The sequence below is a fragment of the Fringilla coelebs genome (genome assembly GCF_963513975.1).
Source record: "Fringilla coelebs genome assembly, chromosome: 15".
Taxonomy (NCBI): Eukaryota; Metazoa; Chordata; class Aves; order Passeriformes; family Fringillidae; genus Fringilla; species Fringilla coelebs.
The window spans coordinates 14,584,924-14,608,100 of NC_140041.1; the positions used below are offsets into that span (position 1 = coordinate 14,584,924).

Here is a 23,177-nt window from a genome sequence, read left to right on the forward strand (position 1 = left end):
AAGTGTTACTTTTTTGTTCCCAGAACACCAAGGCCATGTGTGATGCTGTTTGGAGAGTGGTAACTGCTTATCACCTTTTTTCCAAAGCTTTACATGGTGAGGACCATGCTGGAGTCCCTCATAGCAGACAAGAGTGGCTCAAAGAAGACTCTGAGGAGCAGCTTGGATGGGCCAATAGTCTTGGCCATTGAGGAGTTCCACAAGCAGTCCTTCTTCTTCACCCACCTTCTCAACATCAGCGGTGAGATTATGGCAGGGGGAGGGGGAGGCTTGAACCCAGGCCTTGAATGCTCAGAAAGGCAAAACCAAATCAGCTTTGCTCCTCACTGAGCTATGCAGAAGATTTTCCTTGATTTTTCCCAAATGTCTTCTGTCTGGTTCGGGCATGCTTCTGTGTAGTAGTCATTATGTGAACAGGGGTGTCAGCAGGAGCAAACAGCTGCAGGTGGGAGTTTATTTTCTAGGACTGGGCTTTCCTTCTGTCCCAGACAAACTGAGCCACTGGACACAGAAGAAGTCTTGTAGAATAACTCTGAGCCTTCCAGTGTTCTCCAGTGGTGCCCTCTGGAGCAAAAGGGGCGACCCCTTTCTTCTTCTTGCATTACCAAGTGCTCAGGCAGCATGGACATGGTCTGGGTTTAAAACCAGAGACATCCTACAAAAATGCTCTGTACCCAAAAGCAAGGCTGCAGCAGCTGCCTCCTGTGTCGTGCCCTCACTGCCATCCCCAGGGGGTAACGTGGATCCTCTGTGCATTCCAGAAGCTCTGCAGCAGTGCTGTGACCTGTCCCAGCTCTGGTTCCGGGAGTTCTTCTTGGAGCTGACCATGGGCCGCCGCATCCAGTTCCCCATCGAGATGTCCATGCCCTGGATCCTCACAGACCATATTTTGGAAACCAAAGAGCCCTCCATGATGGAGTAAGAGCTGATGGGCTCTGCTGGGACCGTGCACGTGCTGGGGTTTGGGATTTTGTTCAGGAAGAAGGGGAGGCTGGTGATGAGCAGTGTTTTTGGTGTGGGAGGTAAATAGATGTTCTGCTGTCACATGAATGGTGCTGTGTGAACACCTCGTTAGCAGACACAGGGGCGACTTCCTGGCACTGGCACTTCTTCATGTGTCATAAACAGCAGCTGGTAACTGTTGGGATGTGGGCAGGACACAGTGGCGCTGTCACCTGCACGCAGCAGTGAAACAGATGTGTCACCAAAGGGGGTGGGCCCCGGCTAAGCCACCTCAACTTTTTTTGTATGTGGGATAAATTATGAGAGGAATTGCTGTTCTGGAAGTGTAATCATCTTCATAATGTCTTCCTTGTTAGGAAAACTTGGTTGTATGGGCATAGTCAGAGCACTCTCTGGAGTGAAGGCAGGGTGAAAGCTTTTTTAAGGGCAGAGAAGAGGCAAATGTTGATTGAACAACTCATAATTAGCTCACTTCCAGGTTGGCTGTAGCTGCTTCCTGCAGAACCCAGGGATAAAGAAGGACTATTTGAGGGGCTGCAGGGGGTGGCAGTGATAGGCATGAAGTGAGAGAAAAGCCTTTTTTTTTGGCATCACAACATGCACTGGCTCCAGTTTATGCTGCTAAACTCCAAAACTAATTTCAGATGTGGTCTGTGCTCTTGCCCTCAGGTATGTGCTGTACCCCCTGGACCTCTACAATGACAGTGCATACTATGCTTTGACCAAGTTCAAAAAGCAGTTCCTGTATGATGAAATTGAAGCTGAAGTAAGTTCTCTTCATCTTTATTCTATGGAAAAAGCTCACAGGGATCACACTGCCCTGTTTGACCTGGCAGTTCATTATAGCCACCTTTCTCCTGAAAGAAATATTCCATCAGACTGAGAAGTTTTCAAAGTTTTCAAGAAGATTAGCATTTCCAGAGATACTACAGACTCTCCTGATTAAGGGCTTCAGCTCAGCTGTACCTGTAGGGAACCATGGAAGCCAAAAGCTGTCAAACACTGAGGACATGGCAGAGTCCGATGAGCAGAGGGTTTGAGGCATCAGAGGAAAATGAGAAATTCCCTGAGAGGGAAGGATGATTGAGGGTGGGGGACCAGGACCTGTAAGAACATGCAGAAACTATAGAGAAATGTAACTGCAATTTTCTGCTTACCTTCAGCACTGTGAGAAGTGCAGTGTGGTTTTAAGATAGTGTGACCTTTAATATATATTTGTATTAAATGAAGGATCTGTTTTGGGTTGTATTGATCTCGCCTGCGTAGGAAGGAGCTGTTCTGTGCTGGTGACACCCTCACCAAGTCTTGTTTTTTCTCCCCCAGGTGAATTTGTGCTTTGATCAATTTGTGTACAAGCTGGCAGATCAGATCTTTGCCTATTACAAAGCGATGGCTGGCAGGTAGGAGAGCCTGACTGCTGATGGTGACTGATGATATCTCTGCATCCAAATTGCTTTTAACCAAAAGATTTCCCTCAGGGAGCAGCCACCGCAAGAAGACACAACATAGATCATCCCTGTCCCCAGAGCTGGCTGTCCACGTCAGACAGATGTAGATGGGGAAAATTAATTAAGGAGACAGCGTTAAAAGTGAAAAAATAATAATTGGCATCCGGAGTAGCAGTCAGAGTACAGTTTGTGAGAGCAACAGAAAAGCTAACTGAGCTTATTACAGGCATGTCCTTGCTTGACTTCTGTTTCTGTACCAGACAGAGGACTGGAAGCCTCCCATCTCTACAAAACAGAAATATGCACTTGTCCTCACCCTAGTAAAGCAGCAGGACTTGTTCTCCCTTTGGAGAGATAGAACCTTTGTGGCATATCCTCCTTTCCAATTTAAAGGGCATGTATGAAATCTAGTGAGAGTCTTCTTCTCATGGCCCCAGAGGTCAACCAAGTCTTCCATGTGACTGCAAGTTCTGTCTCTAGGTCACATTTGGCCTTAGAGAAAGAGGACAATCACCATCACCAACCAGATGTTCCCACAGCAGATCTTCAAGGAGGGGGCAAATCAGGGGAACCACCCAGTACCTGGAAATGATATCTTTCAGCATATTTTTATATATTTTTGATGTTTTAGCCACAAAAGACAAGCAGGGCAGTCCCCAGATAACAACTACTGCTCTGTGATTTAGGGTGCAGAGATTTCTTGGAATTCAGAGCCAAGATTAAAAGGGCTAAAACAACTCTGGAAAGACACATAGAGAAGCTGATAGTGTAGTTTCTATTTTTCTGACACTGCTTCCCTTTCTCAGTGTTTTACTGGACAAACGTTTCCGGGCTGAGTGCAAGAATTACGGGGTGATCATTCCATACCCGCCATCCAACCGCTACGAAACGCTGCTCAAGCAGAGGCACGTCCAGGTACGGTGCAAGCAGCAGACTCCAGTACTCATCACTCCTGGTCTGTTCTCCTTTTGGTGGTGGAGGGCATCCTAGCTGAGATCAGCTCTGGGCTGAGAAGGGTTGAATCTGTTTGGGACACAAAAATGAGTTATGCTCCACATTTCCCTCGTTCCTTCTTAAGTAATCTACACTCAACCAAGGCACTTGTGCCACCACTTCCACGTTTAAGCAGATTTTGAGGTTTGGTTTTAATTTGTGTGTTGAGGAAAAAATAAAATACCTTGTCCCCATCAGTATAAAACATGCAAATCTTTTCTTTTGCCAGTTGCTGGGCAGATCAATCGACCTGAACAGGCTCATTACCCAGCGCATCTCTGCAGCCATGTACAAATCATTGGACCAGGCCATCAGCCGCTTCGAGAGCGAGGACCTGACATCCATCGTTGTAAGAGCTTCTATTGACTCTGCATGTGAGCAGGGAGACTAATACACTGCTGGGGATGCAGTCAACTCTCTGCTGTTTTGAGTTCCCCTGCAGTAGGTTTCAACCAGTCATGTATCTTCCTTTATGCTGCTGAGTCTTTACTGTTTCTGTTCATGCAGCTTTAATTGCATTATTATCAGACCATCAAGTATCTGTGTAAATCATAAGGCGACAGCAGTTAGACTTTGCAGAGCTCATATAAGAGAGTCCTGTAAACTGGGAGAAGGAAATCTTGCTTTAATTCCCAGTTGGATGAAGGTGGCTGTGACATTGTTCGTGTGTACAGGATTTTCTGTCTTTGATATGATACAGGGGCACCAGAGTCAGGCTGTGTAAAATTCACCTTTGGAGGATTCTGAGGTGAAAGCCAGCCAGTGCTCAGTGGGTAACAAATTAATTTTGCTTCCTGCAGGTTCACAAAATACTGGACCAGGACCCCCTTGAGTGGAAGTGCAATTGGGCTTGGCCGCTGAGTTAAATTGATGTCTTTAGTTCTGCGTGCATGTGGATAAAAAAACCATTCCCCTGGCAATTAAGTCAGCTGTTTCTGTTGTAATACGTTGCATTTTCTGCTGCTTTATGTGCTGCAGGAGCTGGAGTGGCTCTTGGAAATCAACCGCCTGACCCACAGGCTGCTGTGCAAGCACATGACGCTGGACAGCTTCGATGCCATGTTCCGCGAGGCCAACCACAACGTGTCCGCGCCCTATGGGCGCATCACCCTGCACGTCTTCTGGGAGCTCAACTTCGACTTCCTGCCCAACTACTGCTACAACGGATCCACCAACAGGTGAGGAGGGGAGGCAAGGCCACCTGGAGACCCTGCTTTTCTTTGCACAACGTCAAACCTGCCACGTAAAATTGACGTGCATTGTGGCGAGGTTTGTGCTCCCCGTGGGGTGCGACAGTTACTCTTAAAATGAATTTGAAAGCCACCATCTTCCTTTGGTCTTGGAAATGTTAGTAACAAATTCAAGCTGCAGTTAGACAGTAATTGAAGTGGCTGAGGGTTGGTTTGCTCAGCAGGAAAGCTCTGATAGCTGCTCAGATACTGTTTTCTTGCCTGCCAAAAATGAGAAGAAATCTCTGTTTTGGTAAGTTTTACACCACCAACAGATTGTGGCAGGATTTTGCCTTCCTGTTGGTGTAGCTCAAGTGATGAAAAGATCAATTCTAACTAGCCTGCAACTGCAGGTCATCCCAGACCATTCAGTGTCAGTTATCCAGGCTCTGACCACTTCCCTCCCCATCTCCCGTGCCTGCTGCAGGTTTGTGAGGACAGCCATCCCCTTCACACAGGAGCCCCAGCGGGACAAGCCAGCCAACGTCCAGCCCTATTACCTCTACGGGTCCAAGGTCAGTAAATGAGCCACAACAGCCAGAGGGGTGGGTGTTGGAAATATTTATTTAGGAAGAGAAAGAAATGCAAGGACTGGTTCATTTACAGAGTGGTGGGTGTGAATGAGCAGGGTCACATCGCTGTGTGCAACCAAACAGACATGCAAGAAGCAGATTCATGTGCTGTTACTGTTGCTTTTCCATATTCTTCTCCATAAAATGCCCATTTTAAGGGTTGTCAGCACTGCGCTTGCTTGGTGTTGGCACTGAGACTGAATCAAGTCCACCTAAATGCACAGGGAATTGAGCAAGTTGCTGCTGTGATGCAGTGATGCTCTCCAAGGAAGGTACCACTTCATGAATCCCATTTTCTGTTCAAAATGGGAATTACTAAAATACTTGTGTGTGCACTACTTAATACTGACAAAAAGCTTTTTTTCTCAGGCTGCAATGACTGTTTATGCAGGTATTACAAAGGCTTGGGCTGTGATGCTAGTAGAGGGGCACTCAAGTGTGAAACTACTTGAGTGGAGTTTGTTTCTTATGCACATTGATTGATGACTCTGAGGTGAACCTACAGCACTGATGCACATGAGCTAATGACACTACAGTCTGCCAAGCCTGGCTGTTCCCAGAGAGCTGACTTGGTTTCTTTTTTAAAAATCCTCATCAAATGAGAGTATTTTTGTCACTTGACAAAAATCTTTCTCCCTGTGACCAATGTCTATGCCTCATGTTCTACCCTGGGACAGACAGCTGCCATGGACACACAGACAGTCCTCTTGGCAAGAGCTGGGGAAGAGCACGACAAACCAAACCTCTAAGCAAGATTTTGTTTCCTTTTGCTTTCACTGAAGGCCATGCTGTGGCAGGATGGCCCTTTTATCATCGCTGTTTTTATAAGAAAAAAAGCAGTGAGGGGAGTTATATGGGCTCTCCTTCACGAAACTGGAGCTCCTCGTTAGCACAGTGGTCATGGGCACTTCCAGGAGCTCCTCTCTCAGTCCATCACTCAGCGGCTCCTCTGGTGAGCCACTTCCTTCCCCCACTTCTTCGGGGCTGCTGTCGGGGTGCTTCAGCCTGGCAGCCCAGTGGCAGCGTGCAGACCAGAACTGCAGGCAGCCATAGGCCAGCAGGGCGAGGAAGCAGAGGAGCAGGAGGCTGCTCACCATCCACATGGACGTGGTGGGCTCGTGCTTGGAGCCGCCGAAAACCAGGGGGATTTTGTCCAGCGTGTGGAAGGTGGTGCAGTGGTTGCTGGAGGGGTAGGAGTTCTTGCAGGTGATGCAGAGGACGTAGATGGTGGAGGGCGTGAGGCGGTGCAGCACCAGGGAGCTGAGCGGGTGCGGCACGCGCTCCTCGCGGTGGAAGTTCTGCCGCAGGTAGCCGGCGAAGACGCTGTTCCAGTTGGGGCGGTACATGACGTGGTAGTAGTTCTCTGGGCAGGGGCTGCTCATGGCCCAGGACACGGTGGCACTGGTGTAAGTGATGTTGTGCACCTCGATGTTCATGGTGGCCCTGAAACCAGAGGCAGGGAGAGGCTCAGGTTTCTGATTTGTGTCAAGGCTCGAAGGATGCTGACACCGATAAAGTCTTTCCTTACTCTCCCTGAGGCTGCACTCGAGACTATCCTGGCTCACTTAGGTTGCATGCTAAAATTACAAAAGACAAATCCCGCTGTTGCCCAGGCTACTGTATCACTCTGCTTCATAACAAAAACATCCAGTTGGAGCACAGGGTATACTTTTTGCTCCAGTTATATTTCTTTTAAAATCTCTGTGACTGCTTGTCTGTATCAGAAGCTATCATAGCTTTTTGTTTCCCACAAAATAAAAATGATACTTCAAGTGTGATTAGCATAAAGTGATGATTAAACTAGCTCCAGCTTGCCTTGTGAAGCTGCCAATCAACAGATATTTTGATTTTACACCTAAATGCCATTTAGAAAGCTCCATAATGGTTAGTTCACTGTTTTAAGTTGTCACTGCATTTTCTGCACCTTCCTTGCTTAATAAAGTATCAACTCTTTCCATTCCTGCAGTATCTCACACTGCACTATCAGCATCTTAAATGTGAAATCTGTAGGTTGGTGAAATGTAAAAGCACTGCCTTTAGGGAAACACAAATATATGAATAGTAAGAACAAAAAAAAAGACACTGCCCGCCTAACAAATTTAAACATTTAAACTGATTTGAGCCAGAGCCAGTCAGTAGTAGATGATCATCCCTGATGGTCCAATGTCCTGTAGTTTTTTGATACTCTCTGAGCTGTGTGGCTGTTTAGCAACAGCCACAAATTACTTGAGCACATCACTGCTTTAGATCCCCAAAGTGCTCTCTGAGCCTCGCTGCAGGGTTCTCTCTCCTGGCTAGAGAGTGCTCAGAGCAGCACCTCCATTCAATTGAGCTGGTTTATTCTTTCCTTTTTCCTCTCTCTAACAATAGCTAACTTTCCTTTCATTCACTCAAGAATAAGCTCATTCTAATGACTGCTAATCTGTCCTTACACAATGCTGCACATGCCCATGCTGAGCCCTCCCAGAGCCAGCACTTACCTCCAGCCAGGTCCTCAGTGGTGACAGTTCTGGTGACAGTGGCCTCAGGCAGTGCCTTGCCAGCACTCACCTCCCTCCTGCCTCTGCTCAATCCCTTCCCTGAACTCCCTCGTTTATACCCAGCTCGGGCTCCGTCATCTCTCACCATGGCAACCAATAGGGAAGGATGGGCAGGCATCTTCCAGTGCTCTGGGAATGTTATCCCTAAAAGCTTCTGCCGGGAGAAATGTGTGTCTCCAAGGCAGGAAAAAACAAGCCAGGTAGGGTTTTTTGCTCGCTTATTTGGGTTTTTTTTTTCCCTGTATCCACAGTCCCCCAGCAAGAGCATCACTGTCCCCCAGCAGGCTCTGGGGTTACAGACACATGCTGTGAAATCTGGGATCCTGACCTGTGGTTCCCGTTGACTCAGAGACTCTGTCTTTACTTCTGTGATTTCTTGCACACTTAAACTACTGATTTAAGTTAGAGCCATCAGCAGTACATTTTGATCCCTGTTGGTGCTGCAATTTCCAGTAGCCTTTTAATATTTTTTAAACTGTGTGACGGGAGTAGGAATTGGGTTTGCAAAGACTTTGGCCTCCTGCTGAGCTGCGTGGGATTAAGACCTGCTCTTCGTGGAATGCCTCTGATTTACAGACAGCTTGGGGATGTCCCCTGTCAGTCTGCTGAGAGGGCAGGAGGGAGAGGCAAAGCCAGGGGCTGTGCTGTTCAGGGGAGCAGGTCGAGCCTGTGGCCAGGAGGGAACAGATGGACCTGGTAGGGAGAGGCTCTGAGCAAGTGACTTGCTCCTCTCTAAAGCCAAAATGTGCTTGAGTGGAACTTTCCCAGAAATGTTGATGCTGAGTCTGGAGTTACTCATTCCACTTTCTAAGGCACTCTCAGCTGTTGCACTGAAATTAGGTTGGCTGGGAGCCCTGACTTGTCTTGGGCTGTGTGCAAGTTCTTTTTTTGTCTCTGAGTATATTGCTCTTTCATTAGCTCTTCATTTTTCCAAGAGAATTCTGTAACTGTCAGTACTGTCTATTATCCCTCAGCTAAAACTCTCCCTGCATTTCCTCAGGTGAGCTCAGACAGGTCTGAGTGATGGCCAACAGCAAGGTCAAAGGCATGGAAATAGAACTGGGGTTTGATTTGCTCCATTTGTTGCTAAAGCTTCTCCAGAGCATTGCTGGTAACTTCCTGAGCTCCTAAAGCAACCCTGGGGCCTTGCCCACATGCTCACAATTACAGATGGCTGTAACTGAGACCTGGGTGCAGGGTGGGCTCTGTGGGACACTGGGAGCTCTGCCCCATCCTGCAAATCCCAGCCTTCCATCCCCCAAACCTGCCCATTTGGCCCCAAACCAAGGATGGGGCAAACCTCCCCAGTGTCTCCAACAGCTGCTGCTCACAGGAAGTGTCAGGGTCAGGTTTTGCTTTGGTCCTCTGAGGGGTCAGAAGTGGCCACAGAGCACGGGGGAGTGAGCTGTGCTGTGCTGTGCTCCCAGCTTGTGCCTTCAGCTGCTTTGTCTTAAAATACCCACTGGTGTCATTTTTTACATCCTACAGTCTCTACCCCAAGCTGTGTATCTCACCCTTAAATGGAGTTATATTTTTAATTGCTGGCAGAGCATTATTATTAGACACAAGCCTGCTGTTAGTGCACTGTATGGCTCTGCAGGGAGCTCCAGGAACCCACCTCATCCTGCAGACAGGCTGGCATGAATCATCCCGCTCACCTGCAGCCCGTGCACATCCTAAAAGGTCTCTTCTCCCAATCAGGCTACTTGCTGAGACCCCCACTCAAGGGAGAAGCTGGCTGGGAGCTGCTCTGCAGCCCCTTTATCCCACTGAGGAGTGAGGGAGAGCTGCCAGGTGGGGGCTGTGCAGCAGCACCAGCAGCCAAACATCACCCCTGCTGTAGGAAAAACCTGAGCAGCTGCACCACAGCTGGCACCAGTGGTGGCAGCCCATGCCAGGGGCACAAGGCACTTGCAGACAGAAGTCCCCTGGCCATGGAATAGCAAAGAGGCCTCCAGAAATGGATGTGGGTTCATGAACCCACTGAAATAAGGATTTTTTTAATTCCCCCAAGCTGGGATGAGCTAGTGTGCTAAGTCTAGGAAACAGCAGGGAAAGGAGCCTACAGGGAGGTGTGGAAGGAAGGTTCAAGGAGCCATCCCTGGGCCACCTGGATCACCCCTGCAGCACTCACTTTCTGAGCACACCGGGAGCTTGGACAGTGCCTTGCAAAAGTTGAAGCAACAAAAGCTGTGGGAGTGTGGCTGGGCTGGGCCCTGGAGCACTGACTTCCCTCTGGGATGGTAATGTTGGCCATTTGGCAAATGTTCCAGGTTGGCCATTACCTGCTGTTTAAACAGAAACACTTTTCAAAAAAAACACATCACAGTTTTTCAAATGTATCAGGGTGCATAATCAGTGGCTTTGTGTCTCTCTCTGTTTTTTAAAGACTTGGTTATCTGAGGATCCAGACAGAAGTGTAAGCAGGGTGCTCAATTCTCTGAAGAGCTGGTATCCAAGGAGCTTTGAAAGTAGGCTTCTGTCTGCCTAAATAATTCTTAACTCTGACACATACTCACATACTCAGGGCCCTTTCTTTTTTTCTTTAAGTTTTGATGGGAGAGAAAGGTCTTACTTATTGTGAATGAGCCTCCAAGGCAGTCTTTCTGCACTTTATATTGTGTTTCAGGGCTATTTGCACCTACCAGGAACAAGAGGTGAAATTACATTTCACAGAAAATAGGGGACTTTCTAGCTGTGCCTTATTTCTGCTGGTTCAAAGAGCACTTAGAAATTACAGCAGGTAACAACCTGCTGGACCAGATCTGTAGGGCTGTGACAAAATGAGGGAGAATTAATTGATTAAAGTAACTGACATGTCTGTGAAAGCGTGGTCAGTACACTGGTGAAATTCTGTACCTGAGAGCAAAAGGAAATACTTTTCCAATTTTTAGCCAATGACTTTGTAAGCCATTAGCAGCTCAGATGAAGTGTTAAAAGTAAACTTTGTGGAGTGAGTCAGGAGTGGAGGGTGAAGGGAGCCTCCAGCTGGGGGTATTGCAGCAGTGGAGGAGCAGAGACAACATTTTGCCCTGTTCTGCTACCCCAGCCCTTGCTCCCTTTCACCCAAACCTCCTCAGTGCCTTCATGCCATCACTCCCTTGGCTCCATTACTGGTAGGAAGGGATCCCTGTAGAATATGTCTGCAATATCCACAGGGAGGCATTTGGGATTCAGTCTAATTTGTTTCCTTATCTTTGTTTTACCTGTAGGTAAGCATGACCTGGGGTTAATCTCTGTTTTGCTGGAGGGGTCACTATGTGCCAGGATCTTTTCCATGATGGCTTTTTTGCTGTTCCCTGTGGCTGAAGTGGAGATGTCACAGGGGGAGAGTGCAGCCCCTCTGCTAGGCTGAGTTGTGATGCCAACACTTCCATTGCAGAGCCCTCTCTGAGCATGTGATGTCTCAGCTAAATCTGATTCTCAGTCCTTCTTCCCTGCAGAACACACAAGTGAATTAATTCCCCCTACTTCTCTTTGCCTCACACCAAATGGATCCTGTAAATGTTCCAGTAATGAAATGTTGCAGCAATTTCCATGTTTCCAAGATGACACTGATAGAGTACATTCCTGGAAATCACTTTCTGCTCTCTGCTGCTAAGAATTTTTGGGGCCAGTGTCCTGAGTACCATTCTCCCCAGACCAGTGTCAGATTCTTACCCTTGGCACAGACCCATGGGATGTCTGTTAAGTAGAGACTAATGTAAAGCTTTGCAAGATGCAAAAAAGATATTTTCTGTGTTTTTTCCATCTGTCCTTAAACTCAGTTGCTTCAGTTCCTGGTTTTCTTAGAAGCCTCATTTAAAGCAAGTGCTCATAGGGGAAAAAAAAAATCTGTCTGCTTGAATGTATGTAAAACTTTTTGTTTTAGTGGAGAATAATTTGATTTTGAAGAGGTAAAGGGCCACTGAACTGAAATATTTGATTGGAAGTGTATGGGAGAGTAAATTACCTTGGAAATGAAAGTGGTGTTGCCACATAGGAGGATAATAAAACCTTGTGACATGACAGTGTTGAGGTTAGAGTATATCTGAGCACATAGGAAGAAAAGCAATCTCTTCTCCTACGAGAAGCACAAGTGGGAATGGCCATCAGTATTATTATTTCTCCTCCTCTTTCTTCAAATTTGTAGTGATGGAACATAATACTGTGATAAGAGAATTACAGGTCTGGTCAGGAATTGCAGGTCCTGTAAGTGTCACTGTGCTCCCAATTTGCAGCCTCTCAACATCGCCTACAGCCACATCTACAGCTCCTACCGCAACTTCGTGGGGCCGCCGCATTTCAAGACCATCTGTCGCCTCCTGGGCTACCAAGGCATTGCTGTGGTCATGGAGGAGCTGCTGAAGATTGTCAAGAGCCTGGTAATCCTGAGCCTGGCCCTGGTGCTGCAGAAACCCCAAAGCCTGGATGGGTGCAGGCAGGCAGTGTGGGCGTTGGGATTGGGGCGTTGGCGGCAGGGCACCGTCGTGTCTCTCTATTTTCACTGATGGGGAATCCCAGTGATTCCTGTGGGATGGTGGAGTGTCCCAGCAGGATCAGACAGCATTCAGCACAAAGATTTTACAGTTGACTAAATGGAATTTAGTGCATTATCTCATGTAATGTATCCACAGGGTGCTGGTGTGTAGCTCCAAGTGACAGCGAGGGCTTTAAGCTAAGCAGTGCTCTAATCCATGTATGTCCAAAACATCTGATCTGCAGAAACCCGCTCTACATGAATGTAAATTCTGTATTAAACTCTTGAGTATCCAGGGATCATTCCTCAGGTGGAAGGAGCATTTCCTGTGTTAGGGAGTGGGCCCTTTGGCAGCTCTGGTGAAATGCTTTTTGGGTTAGAAGCACAAATCCAGCTGCATCTAGGACTGAGCCTTGTTTTGGATTTCAGCTGCAAACAATGCAAACACAGCAGGCTGTATTTTGAAGTCGAAAATCCATGCAGCTGGGGTTTATTCTTTGGGAGGAAGCTGTAAAAGCACTCTGACTCCATACACTGGCTGAATTTCATATTTGAGTGAAATCCAAATTAAGGAACAACTTCTCAGACTCCAGCTGAAGTTTCATCCTGTGCTGTCAGATGTGGACCCATCCACAACCAGCCTCTTTCAAAACCAGTGCCAGGAGACCTGGCATTCCAGTTTAACCTGCCTTTGTCTCCAACAGCTCCAAGGCACCATCCTGCAGTATGTGAAGACTCTGATTGAAGTAATGCCCAAGATCTGCCGCTTGCCAAGACATGAATATGGCTCTCCAGGTGGGTGCTGCTGGTAGGATCCTTCAGCAGGAGCTCAGCCACGTGTTGCTGCAGCATTTACTCAGGCCCACACTGATGGTTAATCCAGGCTGGGCACCTGTCCTGCCAGTGCCACTTGCAGCCAGGTTTGCTGGGACACTTTCAGCTGCTCTGCTGTTAACACTGGACCACGTATAGGAAACCTTTCCAGGAAATCTCCTGCTGGAAATTTCCTTTTGAACACGTAGATGGCTGATAAGGGAATGTCTTCTGGCAGCCTCTCTTATCTTTTCAGGATTCTGTAAGCTTTTGTGAGTTCACTGGTATTTTTTAAATGCTCTGTTTAGCTGGTGAAGAGATTTTTTTGCTGCATGGCTGCAGTCAGAAACAGTGGCTGCTGTACATGAGCCAGCACCAAGTCATCCATCACAGTCTGGAACCTCTTTCCTCCTCTGATGAAGAAATCCAGGGAGTTGAAATGACTTATTCCCCATTTCCCAAGGCTTACTGAAAGCAGGATAAGACACTGCCTGTTAGTTCTTCCCAATGCCAGTCTCTGTGTATCCATTTAGCAGCTGCAATTTGTGATTAAGGAAATGCCAGACAGTGATCATCTTTTCATCCAAATTATTGGGCAGTGATTCCAGTCTCATTCTGACTGTCCTTCCTTCTCTGTTAAGGAATCCTGGAGTTCTTCCACCATCAGCTGAAAGACATAATTGAGTATGCAGAGCTGAAGACTGATGTGTTCCAGAGCCTCAGAGAAGTGGGCAATGCCATTCTCTTCTGCCTCCTTATCGAGCAGGCTTTGGTAAGGCAAAACCCCCGCACCAACATCGTACCCGACATTTCCAGCTCAAGAGTAGAAGTGCAAGTGGGTTCTCCAGCAGAAGAGTTTGGGAAGTGTTGCTTTCCAGCTTCTCATGTTCTCAGGGTCTCTCTGGGGCTGTGTTCCTGGAGTCTTTGGGCGTGTCCATGGGGATGGTGTGCGTTGGCACTGGGTCAGGCCTCGGGGATGGCTGAATCTGAATACTGGAAGATCCAGATTTCATTCTTGGACCTAAAGCTGCCCCTTGTTTGTCCTGCTTAGAAATAAAACCAACTGGAGTTAATTTCTAGATTGTAAGCTCTCTGGGGCAGGGATCAATACTTTTTTATATACATATTTGTACAGTGAGAAGTAGATTTGATCCCTCTGCTCTTTTGGGGTGCCAGTGCAATGGAAACAACCTGGTTGATTGTGATGGTGGAATGGATAAAGCAATCCAACAGGAAGGAAATCTGATGATGATATATGTCCTAGGACATCTTCACTGAAAATTTGGCTGGAGTAACAACTTGGTATTGCCCCCTGCATTGGAGTTTCAAACACTTTTGTGCACAAGTCTCTCAGCTCATGAGATGCCCTTACTAGTGTGGGGCAAAGGCTGTGGCTGAGTGCCACTCATCTTTTTAGCTCCTAGTCTTTCACAAAGCAAATTTACCAAACAATGAATTTATCTCATAATTTAGCCCAGAGCCAACTGAGGAGTGCTCAACAACACAACTATACATTAAATGGTCATACTGTGTCATAATGGTTTGGGCTGGGTTGTTTCAGATTTTCCAGAAATATTTCAAAATTACTTCCCTAGCATAAGACAGAATTTCCAAGCCAAACCAGGAGTTTTGTTCAGAGCAAAGCCATAAGAAAGTTCAAAGATTCCAAGTTTTATCTGGCCATAGAGCACAGAGAAAACTAAAAGTCTCTGCATGTCCCCAAAATGGATATTTCTGCCCTTTCCTTTGCATTTTAACTCCAGATCTAGAGGCTTTTAATTCTTGGTATAGTGTATCAAACACATTCAGTGAGCAGTGGTTGTATAAGAGGAAGACAAGAGATGTGTATCACCCAGCAGCTTGGCTGTTTTAGAATTTTATAGAATGACCAGAGTTGCCAACTTTATTCTGGCAGTTTCTGTTCTTTTTGTGGCTTTGTCAGTGCTTCCTGCTGTTCCCAGTGTTGGGTTTTTCTGCTGGATGTACTGCATTTGCCTTTCCTATCACATCTTTAATGGGACACTCAAGGGACATGGTGGTTTCTTTAGAAATCCTTCATTTCAATGCAGAAATGTTCCTTCAGTCCCAGGAACTGTACATCAGCAGTGTACTGGCATTTTAGAATAGCAGAAAATAAGGATGATGGGAGTTTGGGGTTCCTTTAAGGAAGGCTGCCCATCAAAGTCCACATCTGCCTACTTTCTATGCCAGACAAAGTCTTTCCCTCTTGGATCCTCTGTTTTTCCTTGCAGTCATAGGCTGGGAATACAAAGCCATTTTGCATGCAGTGGGCACTGGTTCCCACTTGCTGGAGGATGTCAGATGCACAGAGCCATCACAGAACAAGATTTTCCCTCTAATGGAGCTCTTGTGCAGCAGGAGGAATTGCTTTTATACTGCAATTACCTTCAGAGCTGTCTGAGTGATCTAAGGCTGGTGGCATTTGCAGGCAAAAATGGCTCTGATGCAGATGTCCAGTCTGCTGCATTTTACCCCCTTTTTATTGTCTGAGGAATGAGGGGTTGCTTGGGATGAAATTTCTAAGCAGAGTTTGTGCTCTCGGTTAATGGGCCTTGGGGAAGAGGTCTGCTAATAACATGACTAATTTTGGGACAGATATGAGGTGAATGCAGGCTGCAAATGGCTGGAAATGCTCACTTTATTAGAGGAAAACAGCAGTGGAAGAACATTCACCTAGGAATGAACAGTGTTTTGCAAACAAAACAACCAAGGTGGCGGGCCCACTCCGTTAGCATCAGCACCTCTGTGCCCGTGGAGGGGCCCCAGACTGTTCCTGTCCCTCCAGCACTGTGTCACAAACTGCACTCCCACAAACTTGCTCTCATCCCAGCATCCATGCGCCAGTGCAGCCTCCTGCAGCTCCATGCTCCACTGTCCTGCTGGCTGAAGGGTGCTGTGCACCCCTGCATCCCAAACTGGCCCAGCCCAGTCATTCCATCCGGCCCCGGGTTCCTCCTGCTGCGCTCTCATGATCGCTTCCGAGTGTGTCCCATCTCTCCAGTGAGCTCAGAACTGAAAGCATGTCCTGGGAGCAGGCTTTGGCAGGAGCAGGCTGATGCCTTGTCGTGACACGATGCCTCTGTGTTGAACAGCTTTGGTTTCCTCGCTGCTGTTTCCCATTGCAGACTCGTGTACAATGTACTGTCGGCCATCGCTCCTCAGTCTCCACCTGCCTATTTCTAGGTTTCTCCTCCTTGTGCATCTGTGTTTGGGGTTATTTTTTTCTCAAGTGCATTGGCATGCATCCCCTAAGGTGGCATCTCATGGTGTTATTCCTCTCTGGACTTCTGTTTTATTCTTCTTGGTGCCTGCACCATTGGGATTCTGGTAGCCCTGGCTGAGAGCACCACACCGACAGCCAGATAATTTCTCACCAGTTATGATGTGTCTATTTGCAGAGGAGCCACGTGTCAGTATATTTTTCATGTACATTTCCTACAATAACTAAGCCAAAGGGTAATTTTCACCTGGGCACTCTCTTAAAGAACAGGCTGCAGGAATTCATTCAGGGTAAGATGAAATGGAAACTTCCATATTCTTTATCCCTTCTTACTTTCAGGGCTAGTAAGTAGGACAGAAAATCAGTGTAAAGGTCTAACCTTATACAGGCAGGAAGTAACTTATTTGAATTAGGGAAACTTCCTGACTGAAGCTGAAGTGTTACTTCCAGTTTTAGATCATTTCAGTTCAAACACTGGAGTTACTACTGAGCTGGGTTGGATCCAAATAGGTGCTGTAGGTGTGAACTGTTGTAGTGTTGCCCAGGCCCCTGAGCCATTCACTCTCCCCAATAGGTATTTTTTAACTTACTTTATCTTTCTTTCTTCCTGCCTCAGTCCCAGGAAGAAGTTTGTGATTTGCTGCATGCTGCTCCCTTCCAAAATATTTTGCCCAGGGTCTACATCAAAGGTAAGAAGCTGAGAGGGAAGCAGTGGGCAGACTCAGAGGTCTCTGCCCAGAGGCTGTTTTCTCTCCCATCTCTGCCGAGGATTAGCTCTGACCCTGCTTCCCCCTCCAAACAGATCAGTGAATGCAGCCAAACTTCAGGTGCAAACAAAAGCCAGGGGTGCATTACCTGTAGCATAGTTACGACCTGAAACCTCAGTCAGTCCGGGGGTTCCCTTAAGGTTTGGGAGCCATTTCACAGCCTCTTAGGAGAGTGGCAGCATGAAATGTCCATCTCAACAGGAGTGCTCGGTAGCAGGGCCGTGCTTTGGACATGTGTGATAGAGCTGCTGCTGGGACTGCACTGCCCATCCCTCCCTTCCGTGCATCACTGGCCCCTCATTGCTGTGGTTTGGCTCCCTGATCCCACAGTCTCCTCGGATGGTTGCTGGGGGGCAGCTCTGAGCAAACTCTTGTGGGTCTCCACTTCCTCCTCTCATTTCACTGTTTGCTGCTCGCTTGACAGAAGGAGAACGCTTGGAGGTGCGCATGAAGCGTCTCGAAGCCAAGTATGCCCCACTCCACCTGGTTCCCCTAATAGAGAGGCTGGGCACTCCGCAGGTAAGGATTGCTTTGGAAGGGATGGCTGTTGGAAACTCGTAGCAGTCCCCACATGGCCTGCTTGGCCTTGGGAAAAGTGATCCTTTTTTTTTTATTATTGATTGATTGATTGATTTTTTTCCCCCCAAAACATCAATTGGACGAGCAAATCCGAATCCTTGCCCGAGCGGGTCCAGGGACCGCGCACAATTTGTGTGTTGCTGCCTCCAGTCAGGAGAGCTGGCAGGGAGCTGTAAGGCAAGTGTGCTAGAAGGCAGTTCTGAATCAGAACAACTCCAAAAACCTCTTCATCTCCACTTTAAGAAGATGGAGAATTGCTGGAGTGGTTTGAGGAGAATCTTTGCAGGGCTGTCCTAACAATCAATTGCCATCACTTTTGGGGATCCCGTTTTAGGACTGCAGTGGGGTCCATTTAAGCTCATCCCTGTCAAGGAATTCATCTGAGAATGGTTTCCCACCTAGCACATGCTTAGAGCTTCAGCACATGCTTAAAATTACGGCTCCATTTAAGTATCTTCTTGATCTGGGTCTCAGCTTGGGAAAGATCTCTTGTGCAGAAACTCAGTGCTGTTTAAAATATCTCCCTAGACTGATCAGTGTAATGGGCAAAATTTGAGCTCCATTGATAGAAATAATCAAACTCAAGTGCCCATTTACTTGGGGTTGATGGGATAAAAATCTTTCAAGTATCAAATGAATCAACACCCTTTTCCTGTAATGTACTGATGAGGGAATGGAACGAACACTCAGCTGGTGTAGGAGGTGACAGATCTATGGCAGGCAGAAAGTGGTTGATACTTGTTCCTGTATTTTTTTTCTCATGGATCAAGGACATTTTGAACTTTGCATCATTGGAAATCATCTGAAACAGAGAAATTGGCTGGATAACTGAGGACTTTATCTTAGTCTGTAGACGCTTCCTTTTAAAGGAGACACTCGAGAAAAACAATTCACCTCTGTGTTTTCGTGTCTTTGTGTTGGTCTTTCTATCTCTTCTTCTTTCCATGCAAAATCATCATTGAATTCTGCTATTAGAGTCCACTCGTTGCTTATCTCTGCTGTAGTTATAATGGTGATGAAAACAAAAGATATTTCATGTCCCACTAAAAAGTTATTTTTCTGTAAACTGTTCCCATACTCATCACACAGGTACAGTTGGGTACCAGATTTTTTTTTTTTTTTTGAGCTCAAGTGTAAATGAACACAAAAATTGCTTTCTATAGGTGCCTCCATAGCTTCTAAGCTTGCTCCTTTTATGCAGTTTTGGACATGCATTTTGGAAATGCAGTTTTGGACACAGGCCATACAGGATTTTTTCCTACAGAATGCATAAATGCCTTGTAACAATTGTCCAGAATGTAAGCTGACATTGCCTGCTCGAAGCCTCTCCCAAAAGGTGGCCCCATGCATGTTATAGTGGGGATCTATGGGTTTTTGCAGGTTTTGAGTAGGGTTCTGGCAAGTTCACCAGTAAACAGGCTGTAAAAGAGGTTCAAAAACTGGAAAATCAAAACTGGATTTGTGCAATGGCAGGAAAACTGCCAGTGATTGTTGTCAATAATTACTTTGCATTGGAAATCCAGAAGCAGCTGTTTGATGGACCATTTATAAAGAACCAGGGGGGTCAAAGTGGTTCAGTAAAGGAATGCTCTCCCCTTTAATGCTGACCATAAAGGTATTTAGTAAGAGGTTTTCAAAAGTGCTTGGTCAGTCTGGTTTCTTCCCTGGAAATAATCAGAGCATTTGCTTCTGAAGACAGAAGGAGTAATTTAGTCAGCACAGTGGCATCCTGCAGCAATTTACCTTGAGAGCATCCTTCCTCTCCTGATCTTAGAAATCAGTGGGATCCCAGACTGTGACCAACAGCTCTCCAGCTGCTTTGCCTGTGTTAAGGTATCTACCCCAGGATGGCAGTTCTGTATCAAAGACTGGTCTTACTGTGATGAATCTTAGAACCAAATTCTGTCTGTGAATGTGCATAACTGACTAGCACTACCTACACTGAAAGCCAGATGCATCCCTTTCTAAATTAAGATCTCTTCAGAAATCGTGTACTAAGATCACTGGAGAAGTTTGTTCTTAAAAGTGTCCCTTTTGTCACTATGTTTTAGCAAACAGTAATGCTAACACCTAATTTACACTTGAAATGGCTCTGTTTCTACTGTGCCCTCATTTTGCCATGATAGACCAGTGTGTGCAGACCTGTGCCTGTAAGAGCTTGGAGCAGGTGAGGAGAGGGACAGTGTACAGCCTTTAGCTAAAAAGCTGGATGAAATAAATCTTTGCTTGCCAAGCAAACACAGGCAGGTGTGTGCCAGTGATACTGTTCCTGCTTTTAACAGATCAAGGGATCCCAGACCAAATGTGGCCTCTGCACATGAGGACAGCTTTCCCTTGATATTTGCTATTAGTTGAACACTAATTGAGCTGAGGTCCCCAGAGCATCCTTGAAATTGTGGCACAAGCAAGAATTGAAACACTTCTAATTTCAAGAGCAACCAAACTAAAAATGCTTGAGGTTACTGCCAGCATAAATTGATAATCAGGAATGGGGATGTGCAGGCACATTCATGCATTTTTCAGAGTGGAATGAAGATGACCCAAGTAAACCAAGCATAATTCATGTTCTTTATGTCTGGCTAGGACCTGTGCCTGCCCTTTGTCCCAGCTGCTGCGAGTCCCCATCGTGACTGATGGGGATAACATTTTTATGGGCATTGCAGGGACAGCTGGAAATGGAGCAAATGCTTAAAAACTGCTTAAAGCTCCAGGAAGCCCTCTGGGATAGGCAGGGTCTCAGTCAGTGTCACACTTGTTCTGTGTGCCTGTTCCAGAGTGGTGGGAGGAGTGAAGGGCTCTGCCTGTGCAGCCACTCCTCTGCCAAGGTGAGCACGCAGAGCCTGAGCCTCCCACAGGCACGGCTCTGACAGCACCAGCTCCCATTTCATGAGTTAGTTTTGGCAGCATGGCAACGAGAAGTCAGTCCTGCCACTGGAACAGCAGGAAATGGGGCAGCTGAGAGGATACCAGGGCAGTGGGAGACCCCCACACTTGCACCACTCAGTGAGCTTGGGGATAGACCCTGCTTTTTCCCCAGGTTTTTTTGGTTGTTTTTTTTTTTGTCCTCTTGGGGAGCAGTGGGGCTGAAATGAAGTTAATTCTCTTTTAATTTGCCTCTAGTGTAAAAGCCAAAATAACTTCATCCAGTGGAGTTATTCTAGATTTGTATATCTAAATCTGAGCAGGGATGTCACAGAAATTATCCATGTGTGTAAAGTTTCTACATCTGGGAAAAAATATTTGGCTTTCCTATAAACCACAAGTTTTTCAGGATCAAGTTTGCAGTGGTTTTTCATCTTCCTCAGAACTTTTTAACCCTAACTACAAAAGAAATCAAGAAAGCCATAGCCTATCTGCATTTTGAAGAGATGATGGCAATGTCCTGGGAAGCAAAATGTCCCTGTTCTCTCCTGTTTTATCTTCATAATCTGCAGAAATCATGAGACGAAACCCATTAAATGAATCATGAAATGAAAATCTTGAAAGGGAGCGCTGAGTAGCACTAACAGGGCAGAGCAGCACGCTAGCAGAATTAAGGATCAGTATTTCTGGTCAGAGCTTTGCCTTCAGCTCTGGCGCTCTGACGTACTTAGTTACTCCAAGAGATTCTGAGGTCAGTGAAACAGAGCAGAGCACCCCATTAATCCTCCTGTTTGAGGGGGAGGGAAGTGCCATGGGAGCAGCATCAGAGGTAAGGTTGGACCTCCCCCGAGGCGACAGAGCCGGGGAGCGCCCAGGCAGCGTTAAACCCGGTGGGCGTGGGTCACACCCTCACTCGTGTCCCTCTGGCTGTCCCTGCCCTCAGCAAATAGCCATCGCCCGGGAGGGGGACCTGCTGACCAAGGAGCGGCTGTGCTGCGGGCTCTCCATGTTCGAGGTGATCCTGACGCGCATCCGCAGCTACCTGCAGGACCCCATCTGGCGCGGGCCGCCCCCCACCAACGGCGTCATGCACGTGGACGAGTGCGTGGAGTTCCACCGGCTCTGGAGCGCCATGCAGTTCGTGTACTGCATCCCCGTGGGCACCAACGAGTTCACGGCAGAGTGAGTGTCCCCAGCCAGCCGCCCCAGGGGTGCCCCCAGCTGCAGGGAGAGCCTCTGCGCAGGTAGAGGGGCGAGGTGGGTCCTTGGGGGTGCTCAGCGTTGTGTTGGAGCAGCTGGAGGAAAGAGCGAGGTAAAGGGACGTGCCCAAGGTGACGGGGGCAGCGACCCAATGCTATGGCCTCACCCGTCTTACCCCATGGTTCATCCTACACGCCCTGGCCTGGGTGCAATTCTGTATTCTCTCCTTCTGGGTTCATTTTCTCTAGGTGTATACTCACTTTCTAGGAGCAGGACTGAACCCGATTTCCCTAGGAATTCACCCAAGAAAGTTCCTGGTGCCACGGTACTTCTCTTGCCTAACTCTGTCCTGTCGTGTCTCCCCACCCATCACCCTGCTCCTCCCTCCAGGCAGTGCTTTGGAGATGGTCTGAACTGGGCAGGTTGCTCTATCATTGTTCTCCTTGGACAGCAGCGGCGCTTCGACCTCTTCGACTTCTGCTACCACCTGCTGAAGGTGCAGAGGCAGGATGGGAAAGATGAAATCATAAAAAACGTGGTAAGTTGAAGGGTGAGGTCCCAAAGGACTCAAGCCAGCACACTTCTTTCCGTTTTCTATCCTGCTTTGTCCAAACTCATCAATTACAACAAGGCCTGGTGTTAATCTTATTCCTACTGGCTGCCCTTGCTGTAAGGTTCCCATCTGCAGTCTCAGCAGAGAGGCCAAGGTTTTAATTGGCTTGAAAATCAAATCTTTTTTCTCCCAAAGCTTTTCCCTTCTTCCTGGGGGTGGGAAGCTGGACCTGAGGAGCTGGTATTTCCAGCAACCATCCTGTGATCTCGCTGGCTTTATCAATAAGCAGCTGGGAGCCTAGACTTTGGAGTGGTTAACTGAGGACCACTGAGTGATCCTGTTAATGCTCTGTCTTGAGTCATCAAACCCAATAATGAAGCGAGTCAGCGGGCCCCGCGAGGTGCTAAGTGGAACAGGAACATGTGTTAGAGCTGCTTTGCCTTAGCAGAGCTTTCCAGCAGCAGGGCACAGGTGCTGCTACTTCCTAGCTGCTCAGATGACATGAGACCCTTCATGTGCTGTTTCTCTCCCTCACCACCCCTCCAGCCCTTGAAGAAGATGGCCGACAGGATCAGGAAGTATCAGATCCTGAACAACGAGATCTTTGCCATCCTGAACAAGTACATGAAGTCGGTGGAAACAGACAGTTCCACGGTGGAGCACGTGCGCTGCTTCCAGCCCCCCATCCACCAGTCGCTGGCCACCACCTGCTAGTGTGGACACGGACCCTGCATGGGTTGGGAAGGGAGCAGGGACTGAACCCAAACCAGCTGGGAGGGGTAAACGTGATGGTGTGAGGCCTGACAAGGGAGTGAGGCTGGCTCTGCCTCTCCACACGAGGACACACCTTCCCCTCGCCCTGTTTGAGTGCATGTTCCTCTCTACCATCCCTGTGATCGGTTTTACTCATAGCTTTCGGACTTGAGGGGGGTGGGGGTGGGTGGGCAAAATGTGCTTT

The 23,177-nt window shown here is 47.5% G+C and overlaps 2 protein-coding genes across 5 annotated transcripts in view; one reads left to right on the top strand and one right to left on the bottom strand.

The window, feature by feature from the left end:
* CYFIP2 (cytoplasmic FMR1 interacting protein 2) overlaps positions 1-22,933 on the top strand; it is a gene marked incomplete at both ends in the record, with an annotated part of 39,299 nt that extends 16,366 nt beyond the window's left edge. For all 4 annotated transcript variants that reach the window (XM_084215918.1, XM_084215921.1, XM_084215919.1 and 1 more), the window contains 16 exons: positions 88-241; positions 762-918; positions 1,633-1,729; positions 2,287-2,363; positions 3,218-3,326; positions 3,634-3,753; positions 4,383-4,582; positions 5,061-5,148; positions 11,966-12,109; positions 12,909-12,999; positions 13,659-13,789; positions 16,875-16,947; positions 17,450-17,544; positions 21,410-21,648; positions 22,057-22,204; positions 22,766-22,933. In XM_084215918.1, coding sequence (XP_084072044.1) covers positions 88-241; positions 762-918; positions 1,633-1,729; positions 2,287-2,363; positions 3,218-3,326; positions 3,634-3,753; positions 4,383-4,582; positions 5,061-5,148; positions 11,966-12,109; positions 12,909-12,999; positions 13,659-13,789; positions 16,875-16,947; positions 17,450-17,544; positions 21,410-21,648; positions 22,057-22,204; positions 22,766-22,933 — 2,091 coding nt within the window. The remainder of the gene's footprint in view (positions 1-87; positions 242-761; positions 919-1,632; positions 1,730-2,286; positions 2,364-3,217; positions 3,327-3,633; positions 3,754-4,382; positions 4,583-5,060; positions 5,149-11,965; positions 12,110-12,908; positions 13,000-13,658; positions 13,790-16,874; positions 16,948-17,449; positions 17,545-21,409; positions 21,649-22,056; positions 22,205-22,765) is intronic.
* FNDC9 (fibronectin type III domain containing 9) lies at positions 5,979-6,641 on the bottom strand (the record flags this gene model as incomplete). Its single annotated transcript, XM_084215915.1, has 1 exon — positions 5,979-6,641. The coding sequence occupies one exon, from the start codon at positions 6,639-6,641 to the stop codon at positions 5,979-5,981; it is 663 nt and encodes a 220-aa protein (XP_084072041.1).
* Positions 22,934-23,177: the final 244 nt, after the last annotated feature.